Source organism: Melopsittacus undulatus, chromosome 8, assembly GCF_012275295.1.
Source record: "Melopsittacus undulatus isolate bMelUnd1 chromosome 8, bMelUnd1.mat.Z, whole genome shotgun sequence".
NCBI classification, from domain to species: Eukaryota; Metazoa; Chordata; class Aves; order Psittaciformes; family Psittaculidae; genus Melopsittacus; species Melopsittacus undulatus.
The window spans coordinates 55,907,234-55,920,165 of NC_047534.1; the positions used below are offsets into that span (position 1 = coordinate 55,907,234).

The window sequence follows — 12,932 nt, forward strand, 5'->3', positions numbered from 1 at the left end:
CAACAGCTCTCACACATGCTTTTAACTTTGATACTGGCACACAGCTTAATGGTCCTCTGTGTAAGCAATTCAGATATGGAAAACCCTCTGTTCTAGTTTTTCATATCTGATCCACTGGACATGGTCTGCTCTTCACAGCAGCTGGGTACAAGCTTTGGTGTTGAAATCAGCTGACCCTGGTCCAAGTTTTGCTTAGCCTTTTCTCCTGGACAGCTTTGAGGAAGATGTAGATAGGGGAGCAGAGAGGCAGCTATGCACAAGTCCTGGTTTTCAGGAGGTTCCCCTCGCCCTTCCATGTTGGGTACATAGGCAAGACATGGGGTATGAACCACTTGCAACATCAGCATTTTACATCTACATCTTTACATCACTCAGTCCTCATTAGCTGTGACTAGTGGAAAGATAAAGCTGACAGAGTACAGTGAAAGAGTATGTGCCTATGAAGAAGGTTCTTGTGAAAATAGCCTAGTAGATGAGTCTCTCAACAGATTTATGGTACAGCAGAGTATGATGAACTGAGATGGTCTGGATAACTGTGGTAAACAAAGTTGTACTGTAACAACTGGTGGCTCTATGAAATTACATTTGCAATGAAAGTTTATCATGCTTGCTAACTCCAAGGCACACTAAGCTGCCAAGCTGATATCTAGATTTAAATACATGTGCATGGAGGCTTAGGCTGAGTTGACAAAGTCCGTCTAATGAAACCTGGACCCAGAGCTGGTTTCCAGCTTTTGGTATCAGTTCAGACTGGACTTTCAGAATGAAGTTTTTGGTCTGTGTGTATCAGTACTGCTGTCATACCCAAACAACAGGGATCAGTTTCATCAGTGCTTTCCCAAAGTTGAGAATCATGGTTACTTGTTAAAATAAATTTACACTAATGGTAGTGTTAATAAAATGTTGATTGAGATGTGTTCTGTGTGATAATGAAACAGGTAAAGTGCTTCAATGGTCACAATGCTTTTCATGTATGGACTGCACTCTTCACTTGAGGGTACGGGGCAACAGCTGAAGTTAGCAAGAGGACATTCACCTCCATTTTACCAGTGGAGAATGAGGGCACTGACAGGGCTGTAGCTCGAGATGCCTGCAGTCTTTGTTCACTTCAGGTGCCATCATGCTGCAAGCCCAATTTCATGCGGGGAATCTCGTGGTGGATTCTGGAACCTGAGGCAAGTGACATGTCCAGCCTGAAAATGTCCAATTAAACAGCCTAGAGCTGTTTAGAAAAACAGTTTTCTGTTATGCCACTTGCGATAAAGTCAAAATCTATAGGGCTATTGTGCCTGCTGGTTTTGTCCACAAAGTTGTTTTTCTTAAAGCAAGTGATCTTGCCTTCTGTGAGACTGGGAATTACAACTGTAGGCACTTGTCATCTGTGCAAAAGTACTGATTTTTAGTCCCTAGCTTGTGAAAACTGTAATGTTTCTTTCTGCTTTAAAAAGAAACCAAAACACTTTATGAAGTGTAGACAGTGAAACTGCACATCTGTGATGGCAATGCTGAAAGAGATATGTATGTGTTGCTCAACCTACTTTCCTTTTCTTTCTGTACTTTGTTTCATTCCCACTATTATACAGAATGGAATATAAGAAGCTATGCTCTGATGTGGGGTTTGAATTGATTCTGGCCTGTGAAAGAGCTGTAGACATGGAACTGCACTTTGCTAAGCAGGTATTGAACAGTTAAACCTGAACAGAACCATTTTGAAGAGTTTTTATACAGAGTGCAAGCAAGGCAAGCTGTGGATTTTTAAGGGAGTAGATAGACAGCTGGTCACTCTGAGACTTGTATTATGTCCCAGGAAAGTACAAATACATGTTCAGATGTTCTTACAGGTGAACTGAGGTGAGGGAATTCTGATTCTTCTCCTCTGAACCAACTGTGTATTTTGAAAGAGCAGAAATGCCTTTACATGGAGTTGTTTTAAGAAGCAAATATTTGGGTTAATTTAAATGGGTAACAGATTTTGTAGTCCTGAAGCAGCTACAGCATAGCTTCTACTGGAATAAACTAATGTCAAAAGTAAGGCTACATTAACAAGTTGTATTCCTGGCCAGTGGAGAGGAATTAAGAGCCCTCAGACTGCCTTGGTAAATGCCTATTATAGACAGCTAGCTGTTTTAGGATGGTACTATAGCAATCAACACACAGAGCAAGAAACTGCCTCATCTGGTCAAAACACAGCACTGGAAAAGTGTTGTATCCAAAATGACATCTTATAGAGGGCTTGGGTACCTCATCCCTGACTTCAGGGAGTGAACTGGAGAAGAGTGGGGGCCCATATACAGCAAGCATCTTTTGGATACTGGCACTACAATTGTTCTTTTCAGAAAGAGGACAAAGCTGCAAGAGTCAGTTTTAAGGATTCATAGTCAGTGAAAACCTAGAGGAATTTCCTCTTGGTTTCAGGTACCTGGATGCCTGAGGCCTCTCTAGTTTATCTTATGGATTTGGCTCTAAATTACTGGGAACATACCTGAAATAAAAAGTGGTGGGAGTTATAGTAGGAGTTTATATAAAATTGAGTTTCTTTGTATGAGCTAGCCCATTTAAAACCAGTTTGGGCATTTTCAGACTGAACACAGTGTGCCCAAGATTTAGGCATAGTTTAAAAAAATCTGAATTACCAATATTTGCTCATTCTATTCTATACCAAAATGAGCAAATGGCTTGATAACCAAAGTAATAGCTGTGTATAAGCAATAGGAAGGTAAAAGCAAAGAACTTAAACACAGCTTTTTCAGACTTTAATTTTGTGGTACTTCAATATTTAAACAAAATATTACATAAACCACAAAGCAGAGCTTTGACATTTAAGTATAGGGTGTCAGCACAGTACCACTGCTTTCATTGGCCATACATGAAAAATGAAAACCATAAAATGCTTCATTCACATCACAAATGGCAGTCAGTACTGGATATGGAAGACTTTTTTTTGGTAAAAAAATAAAATATCACTTTTACCCAAAATGTAGGATTTTTACAGAATTGTTCACAATATCCTTTATCTCTGTTGATAATAACAAAGCTAGAAGATGAATGTAAACACTGGGCAGTCTCCATTATATATTAATACCCAGCAACAAGCATGCATTGCCACCTGCAGCTGAATGAAGACAGATTAGAGGTGGATGACTTGACTTCTAATTATTTGTATCTTCACATTCTGTGTGTGAGAAACTAACACTGCACTAAGAACAAACAATAACAGAGAGGAAGCTGAAATTCCATGCCCAGTCTTGATCAATCAAAATGGCTTTAAGTAGTAGCTGAAAGGCTCACCTAAATATTCTAGTAGCAAATGTTGCTTGTGGCTACAAATCCTCTGCTTGTCCTTGCCCATCTTGCACCAAATTCTCTCAGAAGATTTTCTTTCACTAAGTTCCTTGTTGCTTTCTTGGAACAGGAATACACAATGTTCTCCAGGTGTGTAGCTCTGAAAATATATGTGCTGAAGAGATATCCAAGGATTGTCAAACTTGTTAAAACCACACATGAAATGGTCACATTTCAAGGGAGGTTGGCCAGAATAGGGAAAACCCAAGTGAAAAGGAAGCAATGAGTCCATGTGGGGAAAGCAGCAAAGAACAGGAAAATGTGTTTTGTGGTAATAACAGTGAAAAGGCTTGGCTTATCTGATTAGCCTGGTCTAGTGGAAGGTGTCCCTGCTTGTCGCAGGAGGGTTGGAACTGATGAGCTTTAAGATCCCTTCCAACCTAAATCAATCTGACACAGGTAAGAAAGGAGAAGACGGGGAGAAAACTTAATTTTATTGAAGGACCCAATAGTATCAAATACTTTTGGTTTTTTTTTTCTAGATCTATTCCTTTATGTATATTTTAAATCTGATTTTTGACAGAATTTGGTTGTGTTGGGTCTTAATATGTGTACATACTCTCAAAACTGAGCAGGAAACCAGCTAAAATTATTCTGGCACATACTAATTAGTATGGGATTCAGGCTTCCAGTGGGAAGATGTATTCCCTGGGTAACAAGCAGCGGATTACTTGGAAGCATGGTAAAATAAACAAATGTAATTTCTGCTAGATTTTTCATTGCTTGTCTTTTAGTTTGCATGTTTTCTGATATGATGGCATCTCAGTTCTTGCCTCTATTACTAAGCACAGATTAGGATAATACAGCACTTCGTTTTCTCTGGCCTTTTGTGTAAGGATGGTGGCTTTCCTTTCTACAGCTGTCACATAGTGATATTTTTTTAGCTTGTAGTAGGAATGTCCTGGCTGCTTTGTGATCAAAGCTGCCTACATTTGAAAAGCATATTAACTAAACTTAATTTCAAAGAGAAGATATGAAATTAAAAGCCTGTAATTATCAGGAACAGATGATCATTAGTTAGGATTTTAGAGAGAATATGGGTCACTTAGACTTCTAAACCAAAAAGTGATGTCACCCCTCTCTCAGAACTTGTTCTACTCTGTGATGCAGAAATACTCTGACATTTAGTTCAGGGAGAGTCAAAATGTATCATCTGTTTAATGCTCTTGAGAATTTACAAAGGCATTAACAGTGGAAGATAGGAGGGCTACACTTCTTGGAAACAGCAGCATTGTTGTGGATAGAATAGTTCTATTACACATTACAATGTACAGACTAGGCTATATACATTAAAAATCCAGTGTCTGCAGTGGGAAACCTGCACTTTACACTACTGTGCCCTGTAAAACCAGTGCTGTGTGTTATCACCTTGTACCAATGTCACTCTGTATTATTGACAAAATACTTGATTGTTCACTCCTGCATTTTTCTGCAAGTGCAGTCAAACCTCTTCAATACTGCTGTCTGCACTCATATCACTGGATTTGGAGCACAGCATTGCCTCATTCTTTCCTGTGAAATAGCTGTGTAATTGAAGCCAGGCTAAATTTTAGCAATTAATCACATAGAACCAGCTTTTGGACTAGGTCATTAAATAATACAATTAGTATTCCAGCTAATGCTAGTTATGCTTTCAATAAAATACTTCTATAAAGACAAAAGAGTACAGCATTTATTAACTTCACCTTAACTCTGAATGTGAAGTCTCTAGAATTTTAGTATTGCTTTTCCCAGCACTCACACTTCCCAAAGCCCCCTACTCCCCCCAGAAAGCCTCCCCACAAAACCCCTTTTTTTTCTGTCCAGATTAGCTTTTCAGGTTTAAATTATTTGAGAATCATATAAACACCAGCACAGGAGCAAGGAAAGAGGCTGAAATGCACAGCAGGAGGTAGACCAGAAAATATATTGATTTAAGCTGTCATGAGATCATATTTACTGACAACCCTACTCCATTATTTAAAGCACCCCCTACTGCTACATTTAAAGCTCAGCAAGGTTACTATGGCCTCTAAGCTTTACAAATGTAACCTTTATAAATATGAAGACTTTGCATCACAGGTATTGCCCTGTACTTCATACTGTAGTTACAGTGTATTTGATAATCTTTCCATTTTTAGATGAAACTTGTTAAAGCACCATCTTTTTGAGAGTGTTGTGTGTAATAGTCAATTCCCTTAATTTGCTTCCTTTGTTAAAAATACCTCTGGCATGCACTATTATGGGGGGGAAGTCCTGTTCTTGTATTTGGGAAGGTGAATGTTTCCTACCTGCAATACTGTGTGCGTGGAATGACAGCAGTTAAAGAAACTTCTCTTGTAAGCTTTTTTCAGAGTCTATGTTGCAAGTATACTTGATATGATTCTCAGCATAACTTAGCCAGATTCTGCATGTTACTCTGCTGTTGTACAAGCAGCTGCCAGATGGCAATACCGAGAAAATACATTTAATGTCAGTCACCTAACTGGAAGCCAGATGGCACAGCAGAAGTTGGAACACGATGTTTGCCAACTCATTCTGGCTTCCAGCTGTGGTCCCTTGCTTCACCATGACCATGCAGATAACAGCCTCTTGACTGTCACCATGATACTGCCTTTACAGTGTTCCTGGCAATGCTATGTGCTCATTCAAAAAGCTGAAGTGATGACATTCCCTTGTACCTTCTCCCCCCAAACTGTGCTGAACCATCAGAAATGGGTGTGTAAAAGTCAGTGGAGCAGACAATTCTTTGGCTGCTTATGTTGTGATGAAGTGCATGAACTGCACTTTTGGGACATCTTCCTTCAGGGGAGGAAAAGTGACTGCAAGTAGCTTGCACAGATGCTCTTTTTAACTCATCAGAATTGTGGTCAGTTTGCTTGCTGAATTTAGGAGGAGGGAGTATTTTGCTCTGAGGATAGTCTCACAGTCTTTCAGTTGGTTTTCTAAAGCTTGAAGTGTATCTGACCTTTAAGGCTTGGGAGCAAGTACAACATTTCTGGAGCATCCCAGTTTACCCAGTTTTCATGAATGATCTTTTTCAAACACCAATCTGTTTGGCTGATGTATCTGCGGAAGTATATGGCTTCGTCTTGCTGTGTGAGAAAAGCAAACAGCCTGTCTAATGAAATGCTCAAGCTATAGCATATGCTGCTTGTGTGTCTTTCTGATAAGAAATTATGGGATATAGTAACAACATTAGTTATTGCCATTTGGGAGATGATGATAATTTATATCTCAGACTGTTATGAGGCTATAAAGCAGGGTGAATTGGGTGTTTTGACTTCAGCTTAGCAATAACCAAATGTAATGTATTCATGGTAGGTGGCTTTCAACAAGGTAGAGAGAAACAAGCTGGCTTGTTATGCCTTTTGAAGGAAAATGATTGTACTATCAGGTCACAGTCACAATGGGATGACACATAGTTTAGAAGTTGCTAATCAAACACTGTTTCCTAACAAAGCTTTAAACCTTTGGAAAATAACAATAATGGACTGATTCTTCTTGAAAAGCAAACAAGTAAACTATGGGTCCTTCAGGATACTGGCAAGTCTCCACATATGGTAGAACTGGTTATCTTCTCATTTCAACTGTTTTTCATAGTGCTATTGCAATGACCACATAATTTTGAAAAGGCAAGCTATAGGACATTCTGAGCTGGCTAAAGTCTGCATTTGGAATATATCTTTTATAAAGAATTCTATAACTGCAGGAACAGTTTCCATTATACTTGAAAAATCTGTCAAATACTCATTAAAAATTTGCTCTTTGTTTTTAGTTGTAATTTATTTTTATTTAATTCCTGATGTGATTGCATGTTTCTATCTTTGCATAGCCTTTCTTATCAAATATATTACCCATGCACTTTGATCAAGCTGTTTAACTATGCCTTTAACAAACCAAGAAGGCTTAGTTCCTTTTGTCCTTCATTATTAATTCTTTTCCAATCTTGATCTTCCCTTGAGCATTTCTGTGAGCCCTATTTTAAGCTTTCATCAGCCTTCTTCAATTGTGGATACCATACATTTCCGTATTTTAGTGAGACAGAAGTCTTGTAAAAGATATGTAGGAACAAGTTAGGCTTGTAGAGTCAGAGAAAACCTAACAAGTGGAGAATGATGAGAAGGGTACTGCTTAGCCTTTTGTTTGTGCTACTCTGTGTAAAGGCTAATAGCAAACCTATTGCTGAGAGGAGTAGTCTTATGACATCAATCAGCTGTGCTGGACTGTATGACATTAAGTACAGCTGTACTTATTCTGTGTTTGTGGTGAATTGGGTGCTACTTTAATGAGAACAATGCTTTCACCTGGAGCCATCCCAACTGCATTATGACTCTTTTTAATCCTACAGTTTTGGAAATACTGACCCATGGGTGCTGTGCTTTATGATGTTACTTCTGCTTATTCTTTGCTATTTCTTCTGAGATTCTCAGCTGGAGTTCAGGACTGCTCCACTTTGTTGGATGTGGATGAAAGAATGTTGTTCCAGTCACATCACTTTAACTCTGAAGGAAAAAACCCTGTAAGACAAAAAGAAAGGTATGTCAGCCCCTGCCCTCTGTCTCATGAACCCAGATGAGTTCAAACCCTGCCATGTATCAAACTCAACCCAGTAGTGAGGCTGACACCAGAGCATCTGTGAACAAATACAACGTTTCTCATTGCCTTAGCAGTGTTGTGACTATCTTGTGCCGAAATATTCCTTTATTATAACCTGGAGACTTTGACACTGCCCAAGTACTCATTGTTTCTCACTAATGTCATTTCTCTCCCATTGTAACTTAATCCCGTGTGACAATCTCTGGAAAGGAAATGCTAAAATAATACTTTCATAGCTAACAGGCCCTCTTTTGCAGGATTGCATCCTGTTCTTTCAGGCTCAGGGCTGAATTGAATTATATAATGCAATTTCACCCACTTCCATCTTCTCTATCTTCAGACTGCATTTCAATTGGTCTTTTTAAGCTTGCAAGCAAACCTGGCACCTTTTTCTTCCTTTTTTTAGCCTACCTATTAATACTTCATTGTTACTTTTTTTTTTCCTGGGACTTTTGGCAATTATTTTCAGTTACTGAGCACCAATTCCTGAATTCCTATTGCATGCTGTGCCTTTTAACTCATTGGACATTCAGGACTGGGACCTCCCAGTTTGTTTTAAAATAAGAAAAAAGGGTGGAAATTTCCCCGTTGAATCCTGCAGCCTTATCTCAAACTCCTATGTTATTCCCTACAATAAACTGTATACTTCTTGCCTGAGCTTTTGCCTGGGAAAACTCCTGCCCTTAATCAAACTTGAACATACTGCAGGAATTTAAGGAGTCCCAAAAGGATGGAGCTCAGGTAAACCAGCAAACCCGTTTGGACTACAAAATGTTTCTTCTAAATAAGAAATGAGTCCCCTCTTATGAGACTAAAACAGCTTTTTCCTCCCGTTTTCCTTCTATATAACAAAACTCAGCGTACCCTGATCAGAAAGGGGGCACCACACAGGTGTAGGGCGCTGAGGGAACACTGACCACTCTGAAAGTGACTACTCTCGAAGCTTCCAGAATCTCCTCGTGGTCCACTCTGGAAGCTTCCAGAATCTCCTCGTGGTCCCACCATGCCGCTTCCTCGCCAGTACAAGGCGTGAGGAGCTTGCCTCGACTTCCAGCTGGGACCTGCAGGGGCCAGAAGGTGAAGCGAGACTAACACTGAGTGGAACCAGGCTAACCGAAATGGCGGCCGGGGTCTGTCCCTGACCCACCGCCCCGGGGGCTCGCTGTGGGGCGGCTGTCTTCTCGCGAGAGGTCGCCCCGGCAACGGCACGACGCGGAGGCGGCGGCCATGGAGGAGGCTGCGGGCTCGGAGGTGTCCTTCTGCCTGCAGAGTATCCTTCCTCCTCAGGACTGCTTTCCTCCTCCTCCTCCTCGCCCAGGGCCGCCAGCTGGAGGGTGCAGGCGCCTCGGGATCCCCACCTCAGGGAGGGAAGCGGTGCGGGCGGGTCCGGCTCTTCAGCGTGTGGCTGAGGCGGGGGGACCCTTGGGCTGAGGGTCGTGTTTAACTGATTAAAGGGAGAAAAAAGCCACAAAAACCCACTCCATCCTGATTCTTTTTGTGAGTTCTAGGTCCTGGGAGCTAGAAGGAGACAGTGGGGGTATTCCCTGTGAAGATGACTAGGGTCTTGCTCTAGTGTGGTGGTTATTTGCATTGCTGATGGTAAAAGTCCCTTAGTGATCCTCAGGTAACTTTAATCTTTCCCTGCTGATGGGCCACACTAAGCAAGAGGTAGAATTCTGAAATGGAAGAACCTTGTGTTAGTCGTTGATCAGGAAATGCAATTTATCTAGAGGAGTGACAAGGCTGTTATCAAGCTCATAGTCCCAGTGTGCTGTGGAAGTGCTCCTTCAATTTCCTAGTGCCTTTCACACTTTGTAACTGACTAGATAGTCATGGTTTTGTTTAGTTATGTGTATGGCAAAATGATACAATAACCTAGATGTAATTTCATTGATGGTGGCTTTTAGAGGTGAAACCCTCCCAACCCTCAGTTTGACTTCTTTTTACAGTTGGGTTGTACTGTTAGTTTATGGCTTTTGAAAGTGTGATTTTTGCTCAGATGACCTAAATTCTAGTTTTGTCACTAGGTCAGACTAGTTCTATCTGATCTCTTGTATCTGTGAGCTGCCAAATCAACAAGATCTTTCAATCTTTGTTTTTAGATGCCAAACAGAATCTTTCCTGCCTTGTGAGAATTAAGATGTGAATGTAAGAGAGTGTAAAACCACACCAAAACCCAAGGATTATCCTTTAGGAGCTTGTTCCTCAGTTCCTGCTTCCTTGAAACTGCAGAGCTGTTCTCACACTGTGGTGTGCTTAAAACACTGCATCAGGATGTGTATAAAAATGGCTGTGTTTGGGAAAATACAGTAGCTTAAAATTAATTCCTGTTTTATTGTACACTAGGCTATGTGTAGCATAGACAAATGGATCATTTTAAGTAATTCTTCAGTCTGTGCGTGGTGTTTGCAATGACATGTTAGCTTAGACAGGAGTGGATTGCAAGGACAATCAGGTCACAGGAAAGTCAGTGTTTGAAAGTGGTTTACTTATCAAGTGCTGTGGTGATGTTTCTTACTGATAAATGCAGAAAGAGGCAGTTGAGATGGGGGTGGGGGATCATACAAAAGATAGCTTTAGGAAAATAGACTCTGTTCAAATCACTAAATGTGTGAAAAATTGCTGGGAACAGTATTTTAGAGTTGATAAATACTGTGCTGAAAAGTAACAAAGAGGCTTAAAGGTTCCAGAGAAGTACGCAGATACTTAGTTCATGCATAGAATTACTACATATGTGTGGGAATTGTCCCCTGCTTCATAGAAAAAAATGCTATACCCAAATACTTATGCTCTACAGACATTGCCACACTTTTAACAGTCTCATTCTTTAAAGAGAATTCTATAATTAGCTAGCTAGTGCTAGGGTGTCTTGATCTAGCTTTAAAAGGGGGTCTTAGAACATTACCCTGACTAATCAGTTACTACTGTCTTCAATTGTGACTTGCCTGCTGCAAGCATTCTTCTTGCTTTTTCAAATGATAAAGGTAACCTGTTCCAACTGCTCTGCACTTGTGCCTTGTTACTGTTCCCTTTTTCTTATGTAATCAGCAGTTTGGATGAACTTTCCTCTGAGTTGAAGGAACAAAGTCCAGGAATCAAGTGTGCTTCTATCAGGATGTGGCCAAACACTGATGTAAGGACCTGTTGACAGGCAGACAATTGAAAGCTAGCCCAGTGGTTGGGTCCCTGCATCAGCTCTTGAAAGTTACATCTCAACATGAGCTATTTTCATCTTGGTTCTCTTTGCTTCTCTTGTTGGATCCACATGTGGTCCATGCTGAGAGAAGATACATTTGTTGAACTGTGCAATTTCTTTGCCTTTGCTTTAATGTCACAAGAGTAAATCCAGATTTCTTCTGGTGTGATAGAAAACAGATTTAGGCTGAATAGTTTGGGGATTCCTTCTTTTCCCCCCCTTCCTTATGAAAGAAAGTATAGTAAACGTTTTTTTGGAGAAGAGTTTCTGCATAGTTCAGGTTTTAGAATTAGACATTCTAAGAATCAGTCAAGCTAGAAAATGGGGCTTTTGTAGAGAGTGAAATTAGAGATACAGAGTGGTGGTGACTTAAGTCCTGAGTTGCACTTCTGCAGTCTCTGATGCAGTAGGTTGGGAAGTAAATTTTGGGGGTACATGTATTACAGGCATTTGCTTTCTTGTACTAAGCCTGTACAGGGGATTCTAAGTGTTCAGGGCAGTTTTGTATTTCTGTATGCAATTTTTACAGTAAATGTGTAGTGTTTCTGTGCAGTTGGAGGTAAATAGATGTGCTTCAACATGATTACTGAAAATTATGCCTTTAGTCACTCAATGACTTCCCTATTTGTGTTTTGTTTTTTTCCCCCTGTTGTTTACAAGAGAAAATGGCATCTCTCCATCTTTTATCTCAAACCCTAAAAAGCATCTCTAAAAACCAAATGGTATTTGTCCTTTTTCTGGGACATGATCTTCAGCTGTTACCCTTCCAGATGGTTACAATTTAACTGATAGTTTTGTTGATGCTGGGGTCTTGAATGCAGATGATACTTGTACATATGTATTATACTGCGAGAGATGTAGCAAAAAGCCTGGTGTTTGGGAGAGTAACTCAGTTTTTGAAACCTGATACGAAGCTGGAAAATCATGTATCTTTTATCCTTCTGTGTGTGTGTGAAGTACTGAATTGCTGCTTTTCTTTTTGTTGCAATGTAATTCTGGTTTATTTACATGGGTCATTTATAGGCTAACTGATTTCCTATGGAAACTCCCAACAGAGCATCCTGCTAAGAACATTTTAGTTATACTTTAATGGGCTGTGAGGCTAGTGTGTGAAAAATATATTCGTGTTTTTAATTTTGCACCATTTGTAGTTACTTGGGATGAAAAATTTGAGTGCAAAACATTTGGAGGAACTGTAGGTAATTGCCAAATGAATTTTTACATTTTGAAAGTTCCTTGTCTTTTTATTGTAGCTGTGCTGTAATTAAGGCATTTGTATCAGCTGCAGTAAATGGTTCTCTAGTATTCAGTACTTGATCTCAGATGTCCATGTTTGAACTTGGACATCTGAATTCAATTTAAAAAATTGCTATTCTCTGAGAGAATTCTCTGGGCACATTGTTTTCACTGGAGGTTGTTCAGCTAAAGGCTGAAAGCCCCGAAGTGTCAAGTTTTGTGTCAAAAAGAACAAGGGGAAAGGTGGTAGTAATAGATTTATAGATGTTTGCTTTATGATACTTCTTATTTAAAGTTGGAATTCATCATATGCGTCAGCTGTTTGAGTCTTAACAAGAGGTGCAGAATTTACCATAACAGATGACTCTAAGGATGATCACGAGTATGAAGAGGTAATTTACTAAATTGATGATCTTCTGATATATATGGTAGACTATTCATGTTTCAGTCTTCTGGTTTACTTCATCAGTCATAAAGAAGTCCTGACAGATGACACAAATCTTTTATAAACTGTGGTGATGCTAGGCATGTCTTTATTTTTCAAGAGAAGATTTATTGTCAGTTGATCTAGGTTTTACTT

The 12,932-nt window shown here is 39.9% G+C and overlaps 1 protein-coding gene across 1 annotated transcript in view; it reads left to right on the forward strand.

Moving 5' to 3' along the window:
* Positions 1–9,147: 9,147 nt before the first annotated feature.
* SPAG16 (sperm associated antigen 16) overlaps positions 9,148–12,932 on the forward strand; it is a 387,730-nt gene continuing 383,945 nt past the window's right edge. The window contains exons 1-2 of the mRNA XM_034065775.1: positions 9,148–9,190; positions 12,698–12,744. Of these exons, the coding sequence (XP_033921666.1) occupies positions 9,148–9,190; positions 12,698–12,744 (90 nt within the window). The remainder of the gene's footprint in view (positions 9,191–12,697; positions 12,745–12,932) is intronic.